This window comes from Dermochelys coriacea, chromosome 7, assembly GCF_009764565.3.
Source record: "Dermochelys coriacea isolate rDerCor1 chromosome 7, rDerCor1.pri.v4, whole genome shotgun sequence".
NCBI lineage: Eukaryota > Metazoa > Chordata > Testudines > Dermochelyidae > Dermochelys > Dermochelys coriacea.
Window position 1 is genome coordinate 95,642,615 of NC_050074.1, and position 19,049 is coordinate 95,661,663.

Sequence of the window (19,049 nt, forward strand, 5' to 3'; positions counted from 1 at the left end):
AAAAAAAGAACTAGCTATGTTCACGGAGGATCAGTCCATCAATGGCTATTAGTCAAAATGGTCAGAGATGTAACCAGACATCACTAAAATCTCTGACTGCCAGAAGCTGGGACTGGACGGCAGAGGATGGATTACTAGATAATTGCCCTTTTCTGTTCATTTCCTCTGAAGCATCTGGCATTGGTGACTGTTTGAAGAGAGGACACTGGGCTAGATGGACCATGGCAAATTTTCTACACCCCTTCTTTCAATTAAGCATGTGAAAAACTCTCCATTTCAGTTCTGAGTCCTCCCAAGGAAACTCACCAAAACCAATGTCTCAATGTTCTGAAATTTCTAAAAGGTATAAAATAAGCAGAAGGAAGATAAACTTTCAGATACTCTTTATCAGAAGAAACAAAGGGTACAATTCTCCCTTTACAGGTTACCTTTAAGAGTAGTGTATGGGGCACACTAGAGAAGGAAAAGATAAAAGATCTGTAGGGAACAACAGAGGGTTAGGATGAAATAAAGCATAGGATGGTTCAGAGCTATGAAGGGAAGAAATCTGAACTTATTCTGGAATACAAAAAGAATCCAGTGAAGGAACAGGGGATGGAGAACGAGGAAAAGAAGATGTGGTTAGAGCTATCAAAGAGGAAGGTTTTAATAGTAGTTTTGGATGAATGCGGAGAGTTAAGAAGCAAGTTGTGGGAGGCCAGAGAAATAGTAGTTACAATAGTGGAGACATGAATAAATATTTTAATATTTTAGGGTGGAGGGGAAATTGCCTCAGCAGAAGACTCAGAGCCTAGATATAGGGCAGAAGGTGTTAGAAGTCAAAGATGATATAAAGACTAGAGACAGGGTGACAGGAAAATGGTGGTTTTGTCAACAATAATGGAAACAAAGGCTTGAGTGAAAAAGCTAATTCTTGGAGAAACTGAGCTGGAAGCAGCTGACAATCCAAGAGGAGTTATTAGAAAAATGCGGCAATGCTTGACTAGAGAAATAATGAAAGGTTAGGGACACAGAAGTATATCTAGAAATCATCAGGATAGAAGTGACAGCTGAATCTATGTGATTGATTGAGAACATGCAGAAAGAAGCTATGGAGGCAGATGATAAAGGAATCAAGGATGGAATCATAGGGACTCAAAGAAATACTGGAGAAGTCCCAAAGTAGTACTTGGGAGGTAAGAGGAAGAACCAAAAGTGTTAAGAAAATGCAGGAACAAGTGTGAAAGGAACAGCTAACTGTCAAATAGGAGATAGTCCACACACAATTAATTAAAATACAGTCTCATTGCACATGTAAATTTCCAACCTCTGGAAAGAAGAGCATATATGCTGATCTGCTGTAAGCATTTTAAAAAGGTGTGTGTGAGGAATACAAGTCAAATCTCACCTTTAAATTTGCATCAGAATGGCTACACATCTTTGAAAGCCTCTCATGGCCCCACTCTCTAAATTCAAATTTCCTGGGTTTTATAGTGGCCACAAATTTATTGTTCTAACAGGAAAGCCTTTAAGATTATACACTTGTGCACACCTAAATCAATAAGTGACATATTGCGCATACACAGTACTTTTTTAGTCATTATCTTTATTTCTCTAATTTTTCAGACTTGCAAACATTCCATATGACTATATACATAAAGATTTGACGTCTTAAAAAAAGCCATTTGAGTTATGCAAATATTTAAATAAAAGTCTTAAACTTTTTTCTATGCATGGAAACATTTTGTGCCCATCCCCTCCCCCAAATTCACTACCACCTCAAAGCACATAGAATTTTACCTGTTTTTCTAAACAAAAGGCAAGTGTCTCACTTTTGAGATGAGAACAAGCATTAAAACTTCAAGCTCAGACTAATTTTTTCCAGAAAGTTATTTGGGTCTGAAAACAGGGGCTTCAAATAAAAACAACTTCTTAACTATATTATTGTTATAATAGTACTCTAGCTAGCTACTTTGAAAAGGTATGTGAATAGTATTCTTAAGTCTGGTTTACTTGAAAACTTACCCCCCTTTCATCCTTTTAAAATTAATGTTTGTATATTTAAAGAGTTTCATAGATCTGCCACAACAGACGGAAACCCTCTTAAAAACAAAGTAAGAAAGTCCCATCACATTCAGTTACATGTATCCTGGTAACAAGTATAAGGGAACAAGGCCAACCTGGGGTCAACTGGCTATGTATTTAATAGTGAACCAATGGCAGTGGTCCCTTGTTGTACCAGGATGGAGAAAAGGAAGAAAATGGAAACTTGGGAAAGAGCTCTTGTTTGAGCAATCACATCTGAGTGATTGAAGATCAGTGACAGGCTCTAAATGTAAGAGTCTAATCTGATGTGGGTACAAGAGGGAGCAATTCTAGAAAGAGATGGACACAGAAAGATGAGCTTACCCAAAGTTAATAAGGTGACCATGAATAAATTATGTTACTGACCCTGAACATTTTCAGTGAGGCTCCGAGACAGATGTCTGACAGCAAGGAAATTACTTCAACAAACCATGTTACAAATGTTGTTTTGGACAGAAGACTTGCAGACCACTCTTATAAATACAAGTTGTATTTGATAAGAATGGCTTACTGCTTTGATTTTTAACAGACTGGATATCTTTATATTAAGAGACTAGATATCATTAAAGTAGAACCACTATCATCCACCTGAACAGTCATAAAATAGAGGTCAAACAGAGGTGCAAATATTAGCAATATTTGCAGTTATGTCTGTTCAATGCAACATTGGTAACACCAAAACAGTTTATCATATTTTAATAATAAAGTTAGCAGTTGTTTTCACCTATGTGAACAGTCAATCTAAATGATAACATAAAAAATGCACTTTGGGAATCACTGTTATCCAGTGAATGAATTCAGTTTTTTGGCTGCTGCACTACATCCCACTGTGCATCAGATCTTGGAAAAAGCTTAGTTTTATCTTCTCTACAGGAAAGTAAAATTATATTAGAACAAGTTGCAGATAAAATATGCAATGAGTTACCTTCATTGTACTTATTTTGTACATTTCACACTCGATTTAGACATACTTTGGTTTTTATTTTCAAGCACAAGATTTACTTGCCCACCTTTTCCATAGGTAACTGGGCAAGCAGAATGTTAGGTGACTAACTTGCAGGAGTAAAATAACAGAACTGTTGAATTGTACAACTGGATTTCTCAGTATCAAAAGCAATTTGAAAGCATGAAGTCTTTGATCTTTGGCTTTGCAGTCCTCACTGGCATTATTAAGCAATAATGCATAGGATAATTGATAGCTCAATGGGCTATGTCCAAGATTGATTGTGATACAGCAGGTACAACAGATTTAGAGGAACAGCAGGCGTGAACTATGGGATGCCTGCACTGCCTCTGCTCTATCTGTTCTATCCATAAATAGAACATTCCTGTTTCCAATACTATCATTCTGGTGTCTTTAATGGACACTAGAGTTATTTCTTAAAGTAAAAAAGCAACACATTTCTCTACCATGGTACTTTCCAGAATATAATAGTTCAGAAAACTCCAGTGTTGAAGTACACCAGGAATCCAGATTCAGCAAAGAAATTAAAATATTAGCATTTGTCTGTTGGGAAAGGTTTTTGACTAACAGTGGAAAATTGGTAAAGACAGATATACATCTTTAAAAAGTTACACTGAGGAGAAAAGTAACTTGAAAGATGACTATCTGAAGCTAAACTTAACTATTCAGAGGTTTCCAAAACTTGCAGTCCTTTGCAAATATGTATGATTAAAGAGTGATTTTCAGAGTTTAGTACTTACCTTAATGCTCCCCCCCCGCAAAAAAATCAAAAACCAGAATTCCAAACTGGATACTATACATATGCCAAATAACTAAACTGTATAGAAAGAGAGAGACTGAAATACTGCGAATTGCATAAATTCATCTCCAGAATAGTATACTTGAGCTGTGTGCTGCAACTCAGGATCTGGGCCTAAGTGCTTTAGAGAAATGTACAATTCTCATACAGATACCACAGATTTCTAACAGAGATCTCATGCAACTTGGTTTGCCTTATTTTCCCGTGTTTTTAAAGTCTGATTCTGCTCTGAGGTCAGACTTCAAAAGGCTTTCTGGGGTCACACATTGTCTCACTGACTTCCACAGCAAATTTGCTCAGTGTCTCTCTAAAACAATGTTTTATTTTACACTGCTAGCCCTGTGAACAACTCTGAATCCAAACTTTGAACTTTTCTTCTCTTGCGGACTCACAAATAGGTGTTCAGTAGGCCAAATTAGGCCCTCAATGACACCTGTCCAAAACTGATGGTCTTAAAATCAAAGGCTGACATGTGTAGTTCCATTGCCTTTAATTAAGGTTGGAACTAAGCAAACAATTCTTTTTATGGTGCACAAGAATAAGCAGAATTCAGCTTACTCTCACTTAACTGTATTAGTTCTGAAGTGTTAATTGAAGCAAAAAGCAATAAAAATACATTTTTATCATTTAAGACAGCATATGTAACTCTGAACAGGAGGAGAAGATAGAGCTCATAACTATGGTGCCATTTTTACAGTCCACTCTTCAGAGCAGAACAGAACTGTAATGGAAATGGCATTCACTGTCTTTAATTTGAATTCTGGTACATAAATAAGTATAATTTTCACTGTTAGTGTCCTGGCAGCTCTGGAAATAGTTTAAGTAACTTGAACTCCCTCTACTGGTTGGTTCAGCAAAAAACCACATATACACCTTACATAAGGGGATTTTTTAAAAAATGTATCTGCAATAGTCTTTAAAAAAAAGAGTTCAAAACTCATTCACCACCAAGTTTTAAATAATTAAGGTTGATCAAACATTGATATTCTTGGCAGTATTCTTTTAAGCAGCCACCAATAAGACAAGAATTTTATTCCCTAGTAAAATAATATGACTAAAGACACGGTCCTCTAATTTTGTGACGGCATCTAATATATCACTGAATTACAAAGCTTTATAAATAACTTTTTATTTTTTTAAATGTCTAATTAAACAATACTGTTTTATTTGTTGAAATCAGGTACCAATGGATTAATAATGATATAAAGACCTCTTAAAGTAATTATCCATTCAGGTTAAATGTAATTTCAGAAAAATAAAAAAATAAGGGCTTGTTTACACTTACACTGTTGCAGCTGTGCCACCAAACCACTTAATGAAGACACTACCTATGCCAAGTACTACACCTCCCTGAGAGGCTGTAGCTATGTTGATGGGATAAGCCCTCCTGTCAACATTCAGCTGTATACAGTGGGGGTTAGGTCGGTATAACTACATCGCTCAGGGGTGTTGATTGCTTTGGGGTGCGGAATTTCCACAGCCCTGAGTGACATAGTTATACCAACATAAATTAGTAATGTAGACCAAGCCTAAGACGCTGCTGCCCTTCAATACAGTACGTTCTTCAGGTGACTTTGTATAAAAAATAAAATACAATTAGTGAAGTTATTTAAAGATGTGTTGACAGAACATTCTAGAATCCGATCTTAGAGGAACAATGTAAAATTAAAAATATGTACCAAACTTCCATCTAAAATTTTTTAAAGCTATTATTGTTACAATTAAAACTGAATATTCAAAATGAAAAATTAGAGGGGAAAAGTGGGAGAAAAAATGTTGTTTTTGACAGCAGTTTTGTACTGCAAGGCCTGGCCTACCCAGTTTTTGTGCTTGTATAATTATTTCAGTCTAAGGGTATAATTTTTTTAACCAAAATAGTTATACAAGTATTGTGAATGTAGTTTTACCAGTATAAAGGTGCCTTTTATCATATAGTTTATTCCCCTTCCTGTACAGGAATAAGCTGGACCAGTATAAGCACCTTTATATGGGTATAACTTGATCCACACTATGGGGTTTGTATTGTTTTAATTATACCAGTATAAAGTGGTACAACTTGTATGGTGTAGACAAGCCTTAAGTTTCACTGTTTCCTCTGCATGTAGTCTCTCTTGTTTGCACAGGACTCTCTCACAGCAACAAGGGATGAGAACAAATAAAATCTGGGAGGTGATTCAGGGCTAATTGTAGTTTTTAAATTAGATTTTAAATTGATGGTATTGCTTTGAGTTGCATAGTTCCTAACCTGCTTGAACTTGTCCTGTTTAAAATATTCTGGTCATAAACCGAGTAAAGAAACTGAATGCTGAATGGTTCAGAGCAATTTGCCCAGAAAGTTTTCAACAATTTAGTTAACATATTCACACAAGCAATTTCTTACCATAAAATTCATATTAAGAATGTTAAAAGTGCACCAAAAAGAAATAGAAATCATTAACATATTATGTAGACTTAATAAGACCGGAGACATTTTTAAACAATTAGATAAAAATAATTTCCTTTTTCACTTATCTGCAGGAGAAACTGTTAGCAATGCCACTAAAACTTAAATGTATCAGGGAACTGCATTCCTTACACTACTTTATATTACTAATTGTATCAACCATACCAAGAAAATAAGTACCTCAATTTTGATCTTGGCAGGCCAAAAGCCTTTTGGGTCACCTTTCAAAAATACTTCTAATTTTAAGTAAATACATATATACTGTTAAAGGCTGTTTCACTAGAAATATATTTAAATGTTTACATAAGAAATTAAGATTAAAAATAAGGTTGTTAAAGAACTTGTAATGTCTTCATCTGACAAAAACCATGCAACTGAAAGACTAACGATCTTTAAAAACACAGCTGCATAGTTTGGGAAAGTACAAAAACTGAGGAATTAGATTAAATTTTTAAACTTAATCTCCTAAATTTTATTAGCTGATGACACTCCTACAGGATAGAGCTTATTTCTCAATTTGGTACACAGGTGTTAGTGTCTAATTATACAGTCTGTAAGTAGAAACTAGGATAACTTCCATAATTAGAGCGACCAGATGTCCTGATTTTATTGGGACAGTACCGATTTTTGGGTCTTTTTCTTATATAGGTTTCTATTACCTCCGACCCCCTGTACCGATTTTTCACACTTGCTGTCTGGTCACCCTATCCATAATTAAAAAAGGAATGCCTGTAGCCTGTGTTTCTAGGTCAGAGCTGCTTCACTTCCTTCAAATTCAGGGGATGAAGGAAGGGACAATTCGTTACTGAACACGTTCTCAATTCTGTAATATTAATAACCTAAGCCATGAAGAAAATGAACAAGACGCTAATTCTTTCCAGTTTCCTTCCTTTCTGTTTGATAAACCTAAGATCTTTTAAATAAAAATAAGTAAAACTTTTAATCGAACTTCATTTAAAACTTTGGATACCAGTATGAAGGGAAGTGAAAGAACAAATTAAGTTAAAACGATTAAATACTTTATAAATAATAAAAAGCTACTGATATTTTTAACAAGTTTTAATTCCTGACCACAGCCTGCTATGATCAAACTCATCTAAAATTCTTTGAAGTTACTTGCCCTGGATTGGTTTTATAATATCAACATAAGAGGTTTAGCAGGGAATGGTAATCAGGACTCCTATGTACTGTTTTTGACTTTGCCATTCATTCAAAGGCTTTGATAAAGCTACTTTACCCTCAATGTAAAATGGGGATAATACCCACCTTTCTAAAACACTCTGAGATCTTCTGATGAAAGGCATAAGCCTCACTGACTATTCCATATTACTAGCCCTTAAGTTTATGTGCACCCAACTAAATCTGTTGGTGAACTTCCAGTAGCACAAAGGCTACATCTGTTATAAAAAAAAAATGGAGATCGCAGCCACTTTCATTTTTAATATGAAGCACAGCCAGTAGTCCCAGCATGCCATACTGCCAGATCACTAGGATGTGGATAGAATGCTGCAACTTATTGTCTGAGACATCACCAGTAAACATTCTAATAGTTCACTTGAAGAGTACAAGTAGAGGGAAAAAAAGGGCTTTTGCACCTGCATCTATGAGAATGTCCCTTGTGCACATGCATGCAAGCATCTGCCCCCCCGCCTCATCTCCTCCCCAGCTCTTGGTGGTACTGTAAACATCTGAGAAGTTGAAAGGATGGACTACTGTCCCTCCCCTCTCCCCCAGTAGTGAGGACGCAATCTGGGGAGGTGGGAAGGTGGCTAGGAAGAGGAGCTATGTGTGGTTGATGAAGGAGAAGCGTTCACAGACAGGCTGGGATATTATACTCACCTGGGGGATGGTGGGCTGTGTCTTCCCTGTCTTGGAGCAGATACCTACCTTAACTGGCTGTAGGTGGCAGAGAGGAGACGCTGTAGTGAGAGAGTGCATGGGGCAGTCAGAGCCCCCTCCCTGCAGGCGGGGCTGGGCCCGCTCCTGCCTCTCTCAGTGTGAGGGATACTTACCCATCGGGGATAGTATTCTTCTTTACCATGCTGAAAGCGGGAGCAGGCAGAGCAGGAGGCAACGGTGAAAGTGGGCACTGCAGCAAAGGAGAGAGAACCGCGCAGTTAACACGGTGCCAATCTCTTTCTCCGTTAAGATGGTCCGTCTCACAGGGCTGACCCTAAATGCAAGCACAGCAAGCAGCCACTTCGGCTCCACATTTGATGCCATCAAGTTCTGCAGCTTGCAGGCTGGCCCATTTTCCTCTGCTGCAGTAGGACAGGAGGGAAAGACAGCAGGTCACTCCCCACCCCCCATTTTCCCCGACACCTGAACCAGAGAAGAGCCAACAGATTTCTCCCTCAATTCGACTCTAGCAGCAGGGCTGAAGGGCTCAGAAAGATCTTACTAGATCTCTCCTCCTCCTGTAGCAGATCTGCCCTCCCTTTGCACTCTCTGGGCCTCACTTCTGCTCCCAATGAGGCAAGGGAAGAAGATTCACCTGTCCAGCGCTAACCTAGGTGGGCCCGATCCTGCCAGGAGCTCAGCACGCCTCGGCTCCCGCGGACCTAGCGACCCCAGAACGGCCCCAAAGACAGCCCGGGGCCGCCGCTCCAAAGAAGATGCTTTTAGCTGGCGCGAGGCCCCAACGCCAAAGACGGCGCCCACCATCCTCTCTGGCCCCGGGAGCCCCGGCAGCCCCAGCACCGCGGCCGGTTCCCAGAGAAGGGAGAAGACGAGGCGAGCTGCGCCCAGATTCCGGGGGCTGCCGGGTGCCGGCGAGGCAGAAGGATGAGGGATGGGGCCGGGGCTCGGAGGGAGGCGCGGGGACAGGCCGGGCCTGCGGTCAGATCTCCTTAGTGAGAGAGGCAGGGCTAGGACCGTGAAGGGGGTGCGGTCGAGTCCCGGCGAAGCAGGGTGGGGGGCTGGGGCTGCAGGTCGCCCGTACCCTGAACGGATTTTCCTTGAAGAGAAAAGCTGTAGTAGCGACACAGACGACACAGAACCTTCCCGAAAGGGTCCGCACTGCGCAGGCTCAGCGACCGGCCAGCTAGTGTTTCACACTGCGCATGCTCATCAGTGCCGGGCTATCTTAGTGCGCAGGCTCAACAACAAGCGGGCAGGTTTGTAGGTAGGCTCAATGACTCAAGGGCTAGAGAGGCACGGAGTTATCAGTGCGCATGCCCAGCAAATAACTGGGGAAGCGGTGCGCTGTCAGTGCGCACGCTTAGAATCAGGATTGGGGGTGGGGGGAAATGTATCAATGCGCATGCTCAGTATCCGCTGGCCTAACTAACTTCAATAGGTGAGAGCCGGGAGCCTCCAGCGTGGGGACGCAGCTCCCTCAGAGGGTCGGTATCTTCCTCATGGCCCACCGCTAATTTTTCCCTCCGGAGGACCACAGCTCCCGGCATGCAGTGCGGCATCTGCGTCTGTTAGGCTGGGCCCTCTCCCTCTTTGGCCGCGGGCGAGGAAGGGCGCGGTGGCTCTTACTTGTGCCCCCCGCCCCCCCGGGCTGAGGCGCGGATGGAGGGCTACGACTCCTGCGCCGTGTGGTGGGGGGGATTGTGCATGTCCACAGTGTGCTCTGTCCGTGCTAGGATGCCCTTAGCCTCACACGCCGCCTGGAAGTCTTCTACGCCCGGGTTTCTCAATCTTCATTGCACGGCGATCCCATTCTGACAACAAAAATTACTACCTGACCCCAGGACGGGGGACTGAGCTCGCCCAAGGCTTGCTGCCAAGAGCTTCAGCCGCAGAGAGGGGGGTCTGTAACCTGAGCTGTGCTGCCCTGGGCTGAAGCCCTTTGGTTTTGGCTTTGGCCCTTGGTAGTTGGGCTCGGGGTTTAGCTTCATCCCTTGGCAGTGGGGCTTGGGCTTTGGCCCCAAGCCCCGGCAACTCTAAGCCAGCCCCAGTGACCCCATTAAAACTGGGTTGTGACCCACTTTGGGATCTTGACCCACAGTTTGAGAACTGAGGTTGTACTCTGCCTGCAATTTGCCCACAGCCTGGTGCTGAGTTGCTGACAAGGGTCCCTCCTTGCTGGTGCTGTTTGTTTAAAAACATTGCAGCTACCATTATGTGATCAAAGTTGCCAGTATGAGAGGAAAGTGGTCTGGGATAGTTTTCCGAAGAAACTGGCACCTGACGGTGATGAGAAAACTGTGTAAATTCTAGGGGACTTTCTTAATGTGCAGAGAGAGAAAAGGGAGAAAAAATTATCTAGAATAAAGCACAAAACTCCTTTAGCAGCCCCTACGTTCTCTGCATATCTGAAAAGGTGTGGCTCCTTCTGTTCCCCACCTCCCACTGACACTTCTGTAGAATTTCTGCCCTTCAAGGCTTCCCTCTTTTCTCCTGCTTTCTTCCCCGTTTATCTTAACTCCTATCACATTCAGGCTCCTCTTTTGCTCCCTGCCAGCCGTATCTTGTCTTTCAGGAGCACTTGGTTCCAGCTCCTTCCCTTGTTGTAGATAGCTGAAAGTGGGTGAGGATTGGGTCTTCCTGCTGATGAGAGAGGAGAAGCAGGAGGGAGGCGGCAGGAACAGGAAAGCTTAGCTATAGGAGAAAAGTAGCTCAAAGAAAAAAGGCTGCCTAATTCTGTCACATATTCCTGGCTGTGATTAGTGGCTGGCACACCAGTATCCCTGAATGACGGTTGAAAACCCTGGACTGTTGACAGCTATGGCCTGAATGATCAAGGGTGTTGGCCACAAATGCTGAAGTCAGTGTAAAGTGCCACTTTTGTTCAGTTTTGACATGTTACAATTTTGCATTAATCAGCTTGTTTTAATTTTACATGTTTTTTGTTTGAGAATTCACCTCTTTTAACTCTTTGAGAATTGGTTTTTCATTGCATAAATATAGACGTATCATACTTAATCCTATTCCTCTTTTTGTGCACGAGGCCACATTACACTTTTAATTATGTTCCTTTTGCCACGGCTACAAATTAAGAGCCATATACTACAGGAGATCTTCAATGGTAACAAAAGAAGGTTTGCACAAAGATTGTGAGTAGTATATGGCCACTAAACTTTGTTAGTAAAATTATTATTACAGTAGGTATCATTTGGCTGAGAAAAATGATGCAGAATGCTTTTAGGATCATGAGTATGTCCTTTTGATTATTTGTTTATGCAATTAGCCAGGTTGTGTGTACAGTTGCAATACTTGTATATGAAGATTAGGCAGACAATTGTACATTTGTTTTTGAAAATTATTAGCCTTCATTAGGATAAAAAATAAGCATTTAATGGGGGCAGTTCACACCTCTTTTGCACTTGCTCTCTCAGCATTCTATTGCTTCAGATTTTATTTATCAATGCAACCATAAAGACTAGAAGCATCAGTGCTGTCTTCTTTCTTTGTTTCCATTCTGCAGGATCTGGATGTGTATTGAAGCCCGGGGTGTGCGTAGCTGCACTCAGCTAATGATATTTGACTCTTCTTGAAGTAATACTTGTGGGCTATACCTCTCCAGCTGGGAGAGGATTGAATCAACAATATAGTAATAGTACTAGTACGTGAAACTCTTGATTCCTGTTCCTGTTGTCTGGTGAACTAAAAATACATAGATTTCTGCTTCTACTGGTCTCAGAGTTCTGTTTTCTTGGCTTTTGCACACCAAGCCAATTTCCAGATTATGGTTATATGTCTCAAATGGCATATGTGCAAGTATTTGGTGTGAAAGATGAATATTAAAAGCACCATGTTTGGCATAGAAGAAAGAACATAAGAATGGCCATATTGGGTCAGACCAATGGTCCGTCAGGCCCAGTGTCCTGTCTTCCAGCAGTGTCCAATGCTAGGTGCTTCAGAGGGAATGAACAGAACAGGCAATCATCAAGTGGTCATTTCCTGTCGACCACTCTCAGTTTCTGGCAGAAAAAAACAAAAAGTTGTGATAGGATAAAATAAATGTCAAAACATACATTCAGATAGTTTCCCATTCTTTGACTAGTATAATAATTTTGCTTCTGAAAAATCTATTTGTTCATAGTATACACTTTGATTGCAAATTCTACATAATAGAAATTGCTGTTCTCCCCTAGTGTGTCTCACTATAGTCTAAATGAAATTTAATTATAAATTAAAAGATGAAGTTCTAAGCTTATTTTGGTTGATTGGGTCCTTGGAGAGGAGAGAGAGATTATTTATATAGGATAGATGCAGTGAAAACAACAAGGAAGTGGAGTATTACCGACAAGAATGGGAAAAATAAAAAGGTTATCACAAACAAACAATAGACTCTGGATGAGACATGTAGGATTATATTTGTATATTTATTCATTCAGAAGTGAACTAAACTTTATTTAAATGATAAAATGCATTTTTATTCTGTTGAAAGAGAGGAATTGTTCGATACTGTATAAAATAATAAAACCATATATGGGCCTCATGTCTAAAACACTAAATTACAATTACAGCCATACTAGACGATCCAGTTATTACGCAGCTTCATTTTGTGGTATAAATAGGACTTAAGCCATATTCTCAGATCTTGGTTTCTTTTGATCTCTCAATGAAGATGAGTGCACATGTACTGATATATGTATGTTTTATACTTTATGTAAATGCTATGCAATTTAGATACAGCTCTCAGGCTCTTGGCAAGTTGCCAAACGTGACTGTTGGGAAGTGTGGAGGGAGAGATCCTAAAGTTTTGTATCTATTTGGTTTAGCACATATTCTGGCATATTAATTTGTTGTAATTTTCAGGTTAGTAACCTGATTATTTAGAAACCCATGTCATAGAGTTTAACACTAGAAGAGACTACCAGATCATCTAGTCTGACCTCCTATATAGTGACCTGTATATCACAGGCCATGTAACCAGTTGTCTGGAAATGGGCCATCTGCACAACAATCAGATTGTTGTTCCATATTGTTTACCGTTAACTATTTTAACTCAGGTTATAAACATAGATTTTAGTTGTTCATAGAATCATAGAATATGAGGGTTGGAAGGGTCCTCAGGAGGTCGTCTAGTTTAACCCCCCGCTCAAAGCAGGACCAATCTCTAATTTTTGCCCCAGATCCCTAAATGGCCCCCTCAAGGATTGAACTCACAACCCTGGGTTTAGCAGGCCAATGCTCAAACCACTGAGCTATCCCTCCTTTCTGTTTACATATTGTAGTATGATATAATACAAATGTTAAATATCAAAATAGAAGTATTTATATAGTATTTCAATAAAATGCTTGCTACAAAATTATGTAACCAGAATTTAATCTGAATTTATTGTGGTGTTTAGCACTAGAAAAACATGAAATACAATGCACTGTGATTCTGAAGTAGAGGATAGCTAACTTTAAAATATGTAAGAATTTGGTGCATCATGTCTGTCGATGAACATACTTTAAAAAATTTTAATCATTGGAAGTATAGTCATGGTTTTTTTCTCTCTGTATTTCTGTCTCTGCATTTTTAAGAATTTAAAATGTTTTCTCTTGGTTTCATCTTATTCCTTCATGTTATATCATTAAACATATTTTAAAAAGCTGTATAAATATTGCTTTCGTGGACCCACTGGATTGAAGAGAAGTTAAATATTTTTATTTTGGGCAATGTCACTTGTAATGGTCTCATAGTTGATAGTATTAGTATCAAACACTGATATGACAGTTTGTGTTTTTCAGTTTACTTACTATCTTGGTTGTTCAAACACTTCAGAATAAATGGATCCTGATCAAAAAGAAGAAGAAATGTCATCAGAGAAAACAACTAAGGGAAGTTGTGTTAGTAGAAAAGTAAATGTTTTATATTCCTTTTCAGACAAAATACATATAACTGGATTCAGCATTCTTAATTCATGCTGGTTTAAGCTAACTACTTATGTTAATCATAATAATCGATAATAGAAATCTGTGAATAGAAGACCCAGAGGATCTGTGGATTTTCTGTTTTGCGCAGGGTCCTATTATTTTTTTGTGGGGAAGAGAGGAATATGTACAAGATGTGTTGAGAACCAGTAACAGGAGTGGGAAGTCGTTAATAGTAAAGCTCTGTAGTTAGAGTTGAGATTTTTAGCTGCTAATAAAGGAAGTCTTCAATGTAAAGAACCAATAATGTCCTGAGGCTATCAAAAATAATTTAGTTAGAGGCTTGATCAGTTTAACCAGTAACAAGCAATTCAGTCTGTGTTCACACAGCAGATTTTCTCCTTTCACAGCCATATTTGCGAATCTGCTCCTGTGTGATACCTAACCATGTTTGTACAGAACATTCTGAGAAAATCTGGGCAATTTATTCCATAATATTTCATCACGGGATGTGCATAAAAGGAAACATCAGCATCATATGGTCCAATGTGGTATGGGATGCCCTTTGCAATAAGGAGATGGGGGAAAGGAAGACTGACCAAACAAATACAGTTAGGGGGTCATATCCATACTGTATGCAAACATGCAGTGCTGAACTTGGTGTTGGATGAGTCTCTGGCAAAGGTGAAATGCTGCTATTATTGTTAATAGACTTTTAACCATGTGATGTGTGAACGCAAATCGTATTTGAGCCAGCCATGCCAGTAACTGGCTACTCATCTAGTTAATTGTTTTTTTCTTTGTCCCTTTTCTCCCATTCTGTTTGATATTTATTGCACACTGTTTGTTGCTTCTGTCTTCTCCCCAACAGTTGCCTCTCACTTCTTGCCTCCTTGATGGTTACCTCTCCCTGCTTATCTTACTTTTCTGATATTGATTGCTTTTCTTCCTTGCCCTGCTTTCTCTTCCCTCTCCTAGTTGCTTCTGTTATCTGTTCACAGAATCATAGAATGTCAGGGTTGGAAGGGACCTCAGGAGGTCATCTAGTCCAACCCCTGCTCAAAGCAGGGCCAATCCCTAATTTTTGACCCAGATCCCTAAATGGCCTTCTCAAGAATTGAACTCACAGCCCTGGGTTTAGCAGGCCAATGCTCAAACCATTGAGCTATCCCTCCCATTGGCTTCCTTTCCTCAGCAATTTAATCCCTGCTTTCTTCCCCATATTCTTCCTCTTTTCCTCCTTATTATCAGGGTCATACCACATTATGTAGGTGCAGCACAAACAGAGAGACATAGCCTATCACAAAGAACTTAAAACAAAATGCAACAAGTGGATGTAACAAATGGATGTAACAAAAACCTGATAATGTGTGGTTTCATAGGTGGGCTATGTGCGCTACAGATGCTTTCAAGTGTCTGTCTAAAAATTGTAGGATATAAACAAAAATGGTAAATGTCAGCAGTTCCTATTTGATACTTAGCTATTCTCTGCTCTGCTGTGATTTGCTCAGTTTCCTTCTCTTCTTATTTTCACTGCTGTGCTGTCTTTGCCAGAAGTATATGGTACAGGAAGTGGTGGCAGCAGAAGACCACTGTTACCACTTGAGTATCCAACCCTTAAGGTAACATAAGAAGGCTCTCTTTGTGGTATCCTTGTGCTGTGTATTACTATTTTAAGGCTGCAGAATAGTAGAACCCATATTAGAGCTTGGATTCTTTACAGGTTTGTAAAATTGATCATTAGGAATGGTAATGCTGAGTCTGCAGGCTATATTATGGCCCTTGTCACTTCACAGCAATACATGCAATAAAGAACTTGGCTGCAGTAATATTTTTTTAAGTGATATGCTATCTCCTTCAGTTACAGAGGATATAGAGAGAAAAAATCGAAGGGGATTTCAGGAAAAAAAATTAAAATTTAACCCTAAATACTTCTACTAGATGGGACCATGGGCATTGTACCTTTCAACTGGTTAGAGAGATTGCTGTAGAGTCATGTAAGATATTTTTATTTCCCAAGGATGATCAGTTTTTTGCAGATCTCCTAGCACCTTGACTATGAGGAAGAGGAGAATTTGGATTTCCTACATGGCAGTATAAAGCACTGATACTAGGCCTCTCTTTGGACCAGATCTTGAGAGGATCTTAAATTATGGAAATTGTAACTTTCCGTTGTCCTTCTATCACAGACCCAGACCAGCTGAGACATAGATTAGGTACCAAGGGAAAAAATGTGAGATTGTCGGACCAGGTGGAGGAGTTGCATACCAAATGCAGCATCCAGATTCTGCCACGTCAAATTAGAGAAACCAATATTGGCAGTCAAAACAAAAATCTGTCACTATTACAGAAAAGCTCCCTACTATCAAAGTTTTAGTCCATGCAAGCTTATGCTCAAATAAATGTTAGTCTCTAAGGTTCCACAATTACTCCTCATTCTTTTACTTGACATATGTCCTATAGATATAATAATGTAAGCTTTAAGATTGTTTTCTAATTCTCCAGAAAAAGGATGCTCAGAAAGCAATTCTGAAGAAGATCTCTCAGAGAAGAGAAAGTGCTAGAAAAAAGGTGAATTTGTTAATGCTACTTTTTAAACATTATACTGTACTAGCTCTTTATTAGAACAGATATTAGAAAACACTTTATCTTGTAGAATCCAAGTATTTTGGTGCCTTGGGCTCTGTATGGAATGGTACATATATACTTAGTTTTGACCACTAGCTGTTGAAAAGTAATACAGATATTTTTCAGTAATACATTACTCTTTCGATAAAGAGTATCTTACGTTAACAATATCTTGTTTTATTTAGCCCAAATACATTCTTTAGCACTAAAATGAACACTTTAAAATTGTCTGTGAATGTAATTTTCTCACAAGCATTTGACTTCATTTATCTACATGGCAATGTTTATTACTTCCCAACAAAGCGTATGTGCACAGATATTCCAAAGTCCAGACTTTGTACTGATAGCAGAGTTGTCCTTTCAAGAGATAGTTAGGTTATGTCATATTTTAAAAGAAATCCCTGCATGTGTTAATACAACCTTAGATTGTTAAAAGTGAAAATGGTGAAAATCTAAATTTCTTTTCACCAGTTATGCTGCTTCTAGACTGGTCAGCTTAATTTTCCAGTTCTCATGGATTTGTGTGATGCTGTTGTACCTGGTTTGCAAAGTTTGTAGGGGGAATGTTTAAATCAAAACAAAACACAAGTTTGAAAATATTTAGAAATATAACTTTATAAACAAAATATTAATTTTGGCCTTCGTTTTTGGACAGTGGCTCTTTAACTCTGCTATCCCTTTGGCTAGGAGGAATAAATACTAAACAGTTAAATTGTTTGTGATTAACTGCTTTTCTGTTTCATAGATCCTTAGTGTTTAAGGCCAGAAGGGATCATTAGATCTTTTAGTCTGACCTCCAGACTATTAAATTTCACCCCGTTACCCCTGGATTGGGCACAATAAGTTGTTTTGCTAAAGCATATCTTCCAGAAAAGCATCCAGTCTTGACTTGAAGACATTGAGATGAACATTTTACCACATCCGTAGGCAGTTTGTTCCAGTGGTTGATCATCCTTGTTGTTAAAAATTTGCGTCCAATATTTCTTAGTTGATTTTGTCTGGCTTCAGCTTCCAGCCATTAGTTCTTGTTACGCCTTTCTCTGCTAGATTAAGGAGCCCTTTAGTACCCTTTAGTATTTTCTCATCATTATCAAGTCCCCTTTGAATCTTTTGATAAACTAAATACATTGAGCTCTTTAAGTCTTGCTGTATGGCATTCTCTCCAGACCTGGAATCATTTGTGGCTCTTTTCCTGAACTGTCTCCAATTTTTCCACATTCTTTTAAAAAATGTGTCCTCCAGAACAGGATACGGTATTCTAATAACAGTCTCACCAATGCTGTATGCATAGGTAAAGTCACCTCTCTTCTCTCTACTCTCCTGTTTAGCTCTTTTTGGCACAGCATCGCACTGGGAGCTCTTGTGTTGCTTGTCTACTCTGAGCCTAAATTCTTTAGAGTCACTGTTTACCAGGATACAGTCCCCCATTCTGTAGACATTGCCTTCATTCCTTGTTCTTAGATGCATTACTTTACATTTGGTGATATTAAAATGAGTTTTGTTTGAATGGGCCACATTACCAAGCAATCCAGATTGCTCTGTATGGCTACCCTGTCCTCATTATTTACCACTCCGTTTAAATTAATCTTCTGAGGCTTTTCTCCCTAATTAGATATATTATCTTTCAAAAGGACATGGTGATTCAGATCAACCCACATTTTTTTCTAAATATAGACTTAAGACTCTACTATAACCAGTCAATTTCATTTTCCATTTTTTAATCTAGAATATTTTCTTAGACATCATTAGTGTCTTACATTACTCTCTTAATTAAAACTGTATTCCTGAAATCTTTTGTACTATTTGTTCTTTACTGACCCTGGTCTATAGGTGCTCCAGTTTTTCAGCAGAGGAGAGCCTTGGGTATAAATGGTAGTTTAAAAGTGTGAAATGCGCTTCCTAAACCAGATTTTGCTCAGTTATGATCGTGTAAATCTGTAATAATTCAACTTTCTTCAGATGAGCTATTGTGGATTTACACCAGTGTAACTGAAAACAGAACCAAGTCATTTTCTGTAAAAAGAAGTACAATTTGCATCCAATGGTCTGAAGGAAGATAATACAGTTTTCAGCCTGTACTTGGATTTTCCACAAAGGAGGTGTTTCATCTTGTGGATGGTTTTAAAGAGTTCTTTGTATATAGCTAACTAATGGGTTGCTAGATATATTGTTAGATTAAAGCAGGTTAAAATATTAATTGTTGGGACATGCTGTTAAACCAGTGAAGTTTAACAGGTAACTGGAGAATATTTTGAACAAGAACAAGTTGAAAGCAGCCTTCAGAGGAAAAGCTGTGTTATCTCTTATTTATGGTACAGTGTGATACATTCCTGCCTGCTTTTAACATTGGGGGGAAAAAAAGGTTGATTAGAATATGGTATTCTTTTACAGCA

General features: G+C 39.1%; 2 protein-coding genes across 2 annotated transcripts in view; one reads left to right on the plus strand and one right to left on the minus strand.

The window, feature by feature from the left end:
* LOC119858785 overlaps positions 1-9,422 on the minus strand; it is a 31,932-nt gene extending 22,510 nt beyond the window's left edge. The window contains exons 1-2 of the mRNA XM_038410196.2: positions 9,212-9,422; positions 8,283-8,359 (exon numbers count right to left, since the gene is read on the minus strand). Coding sequence (XP_038266124.1) covers positions 8,283-8,311 — 29 coding nt within the window. The 5' untranslated portion in view covers positions 8,312-8,359; positions 9,212-9,422. The remainder of the gene's footprint in view (positions 1-8,282; positions 8,360-9,211) is intronic.
* A 210-nt stretch (positions 9,423-9,632) lies between these two features.
* Positions 9,633-19,049, plus strand: part of CC2D2B (coiled-coil and C2 domain containing 2B) — a 106,125-nt gene continuing 96,708 nt past the window's right edge. The window contains 3 exon segments of the mRNA XM_043518285.1: positions 9,633-11,785; positions 13,906-14,004; positions 16,534-16,599. Of these exon segments, the coding sequence (XP_043374220.1) occupies positions 13,945-14,004; positions 16,534-16,599 (126 nt within the window). The 5' untranslated portion in view covers positions 9,633-11,785; positions 13,906-13,944.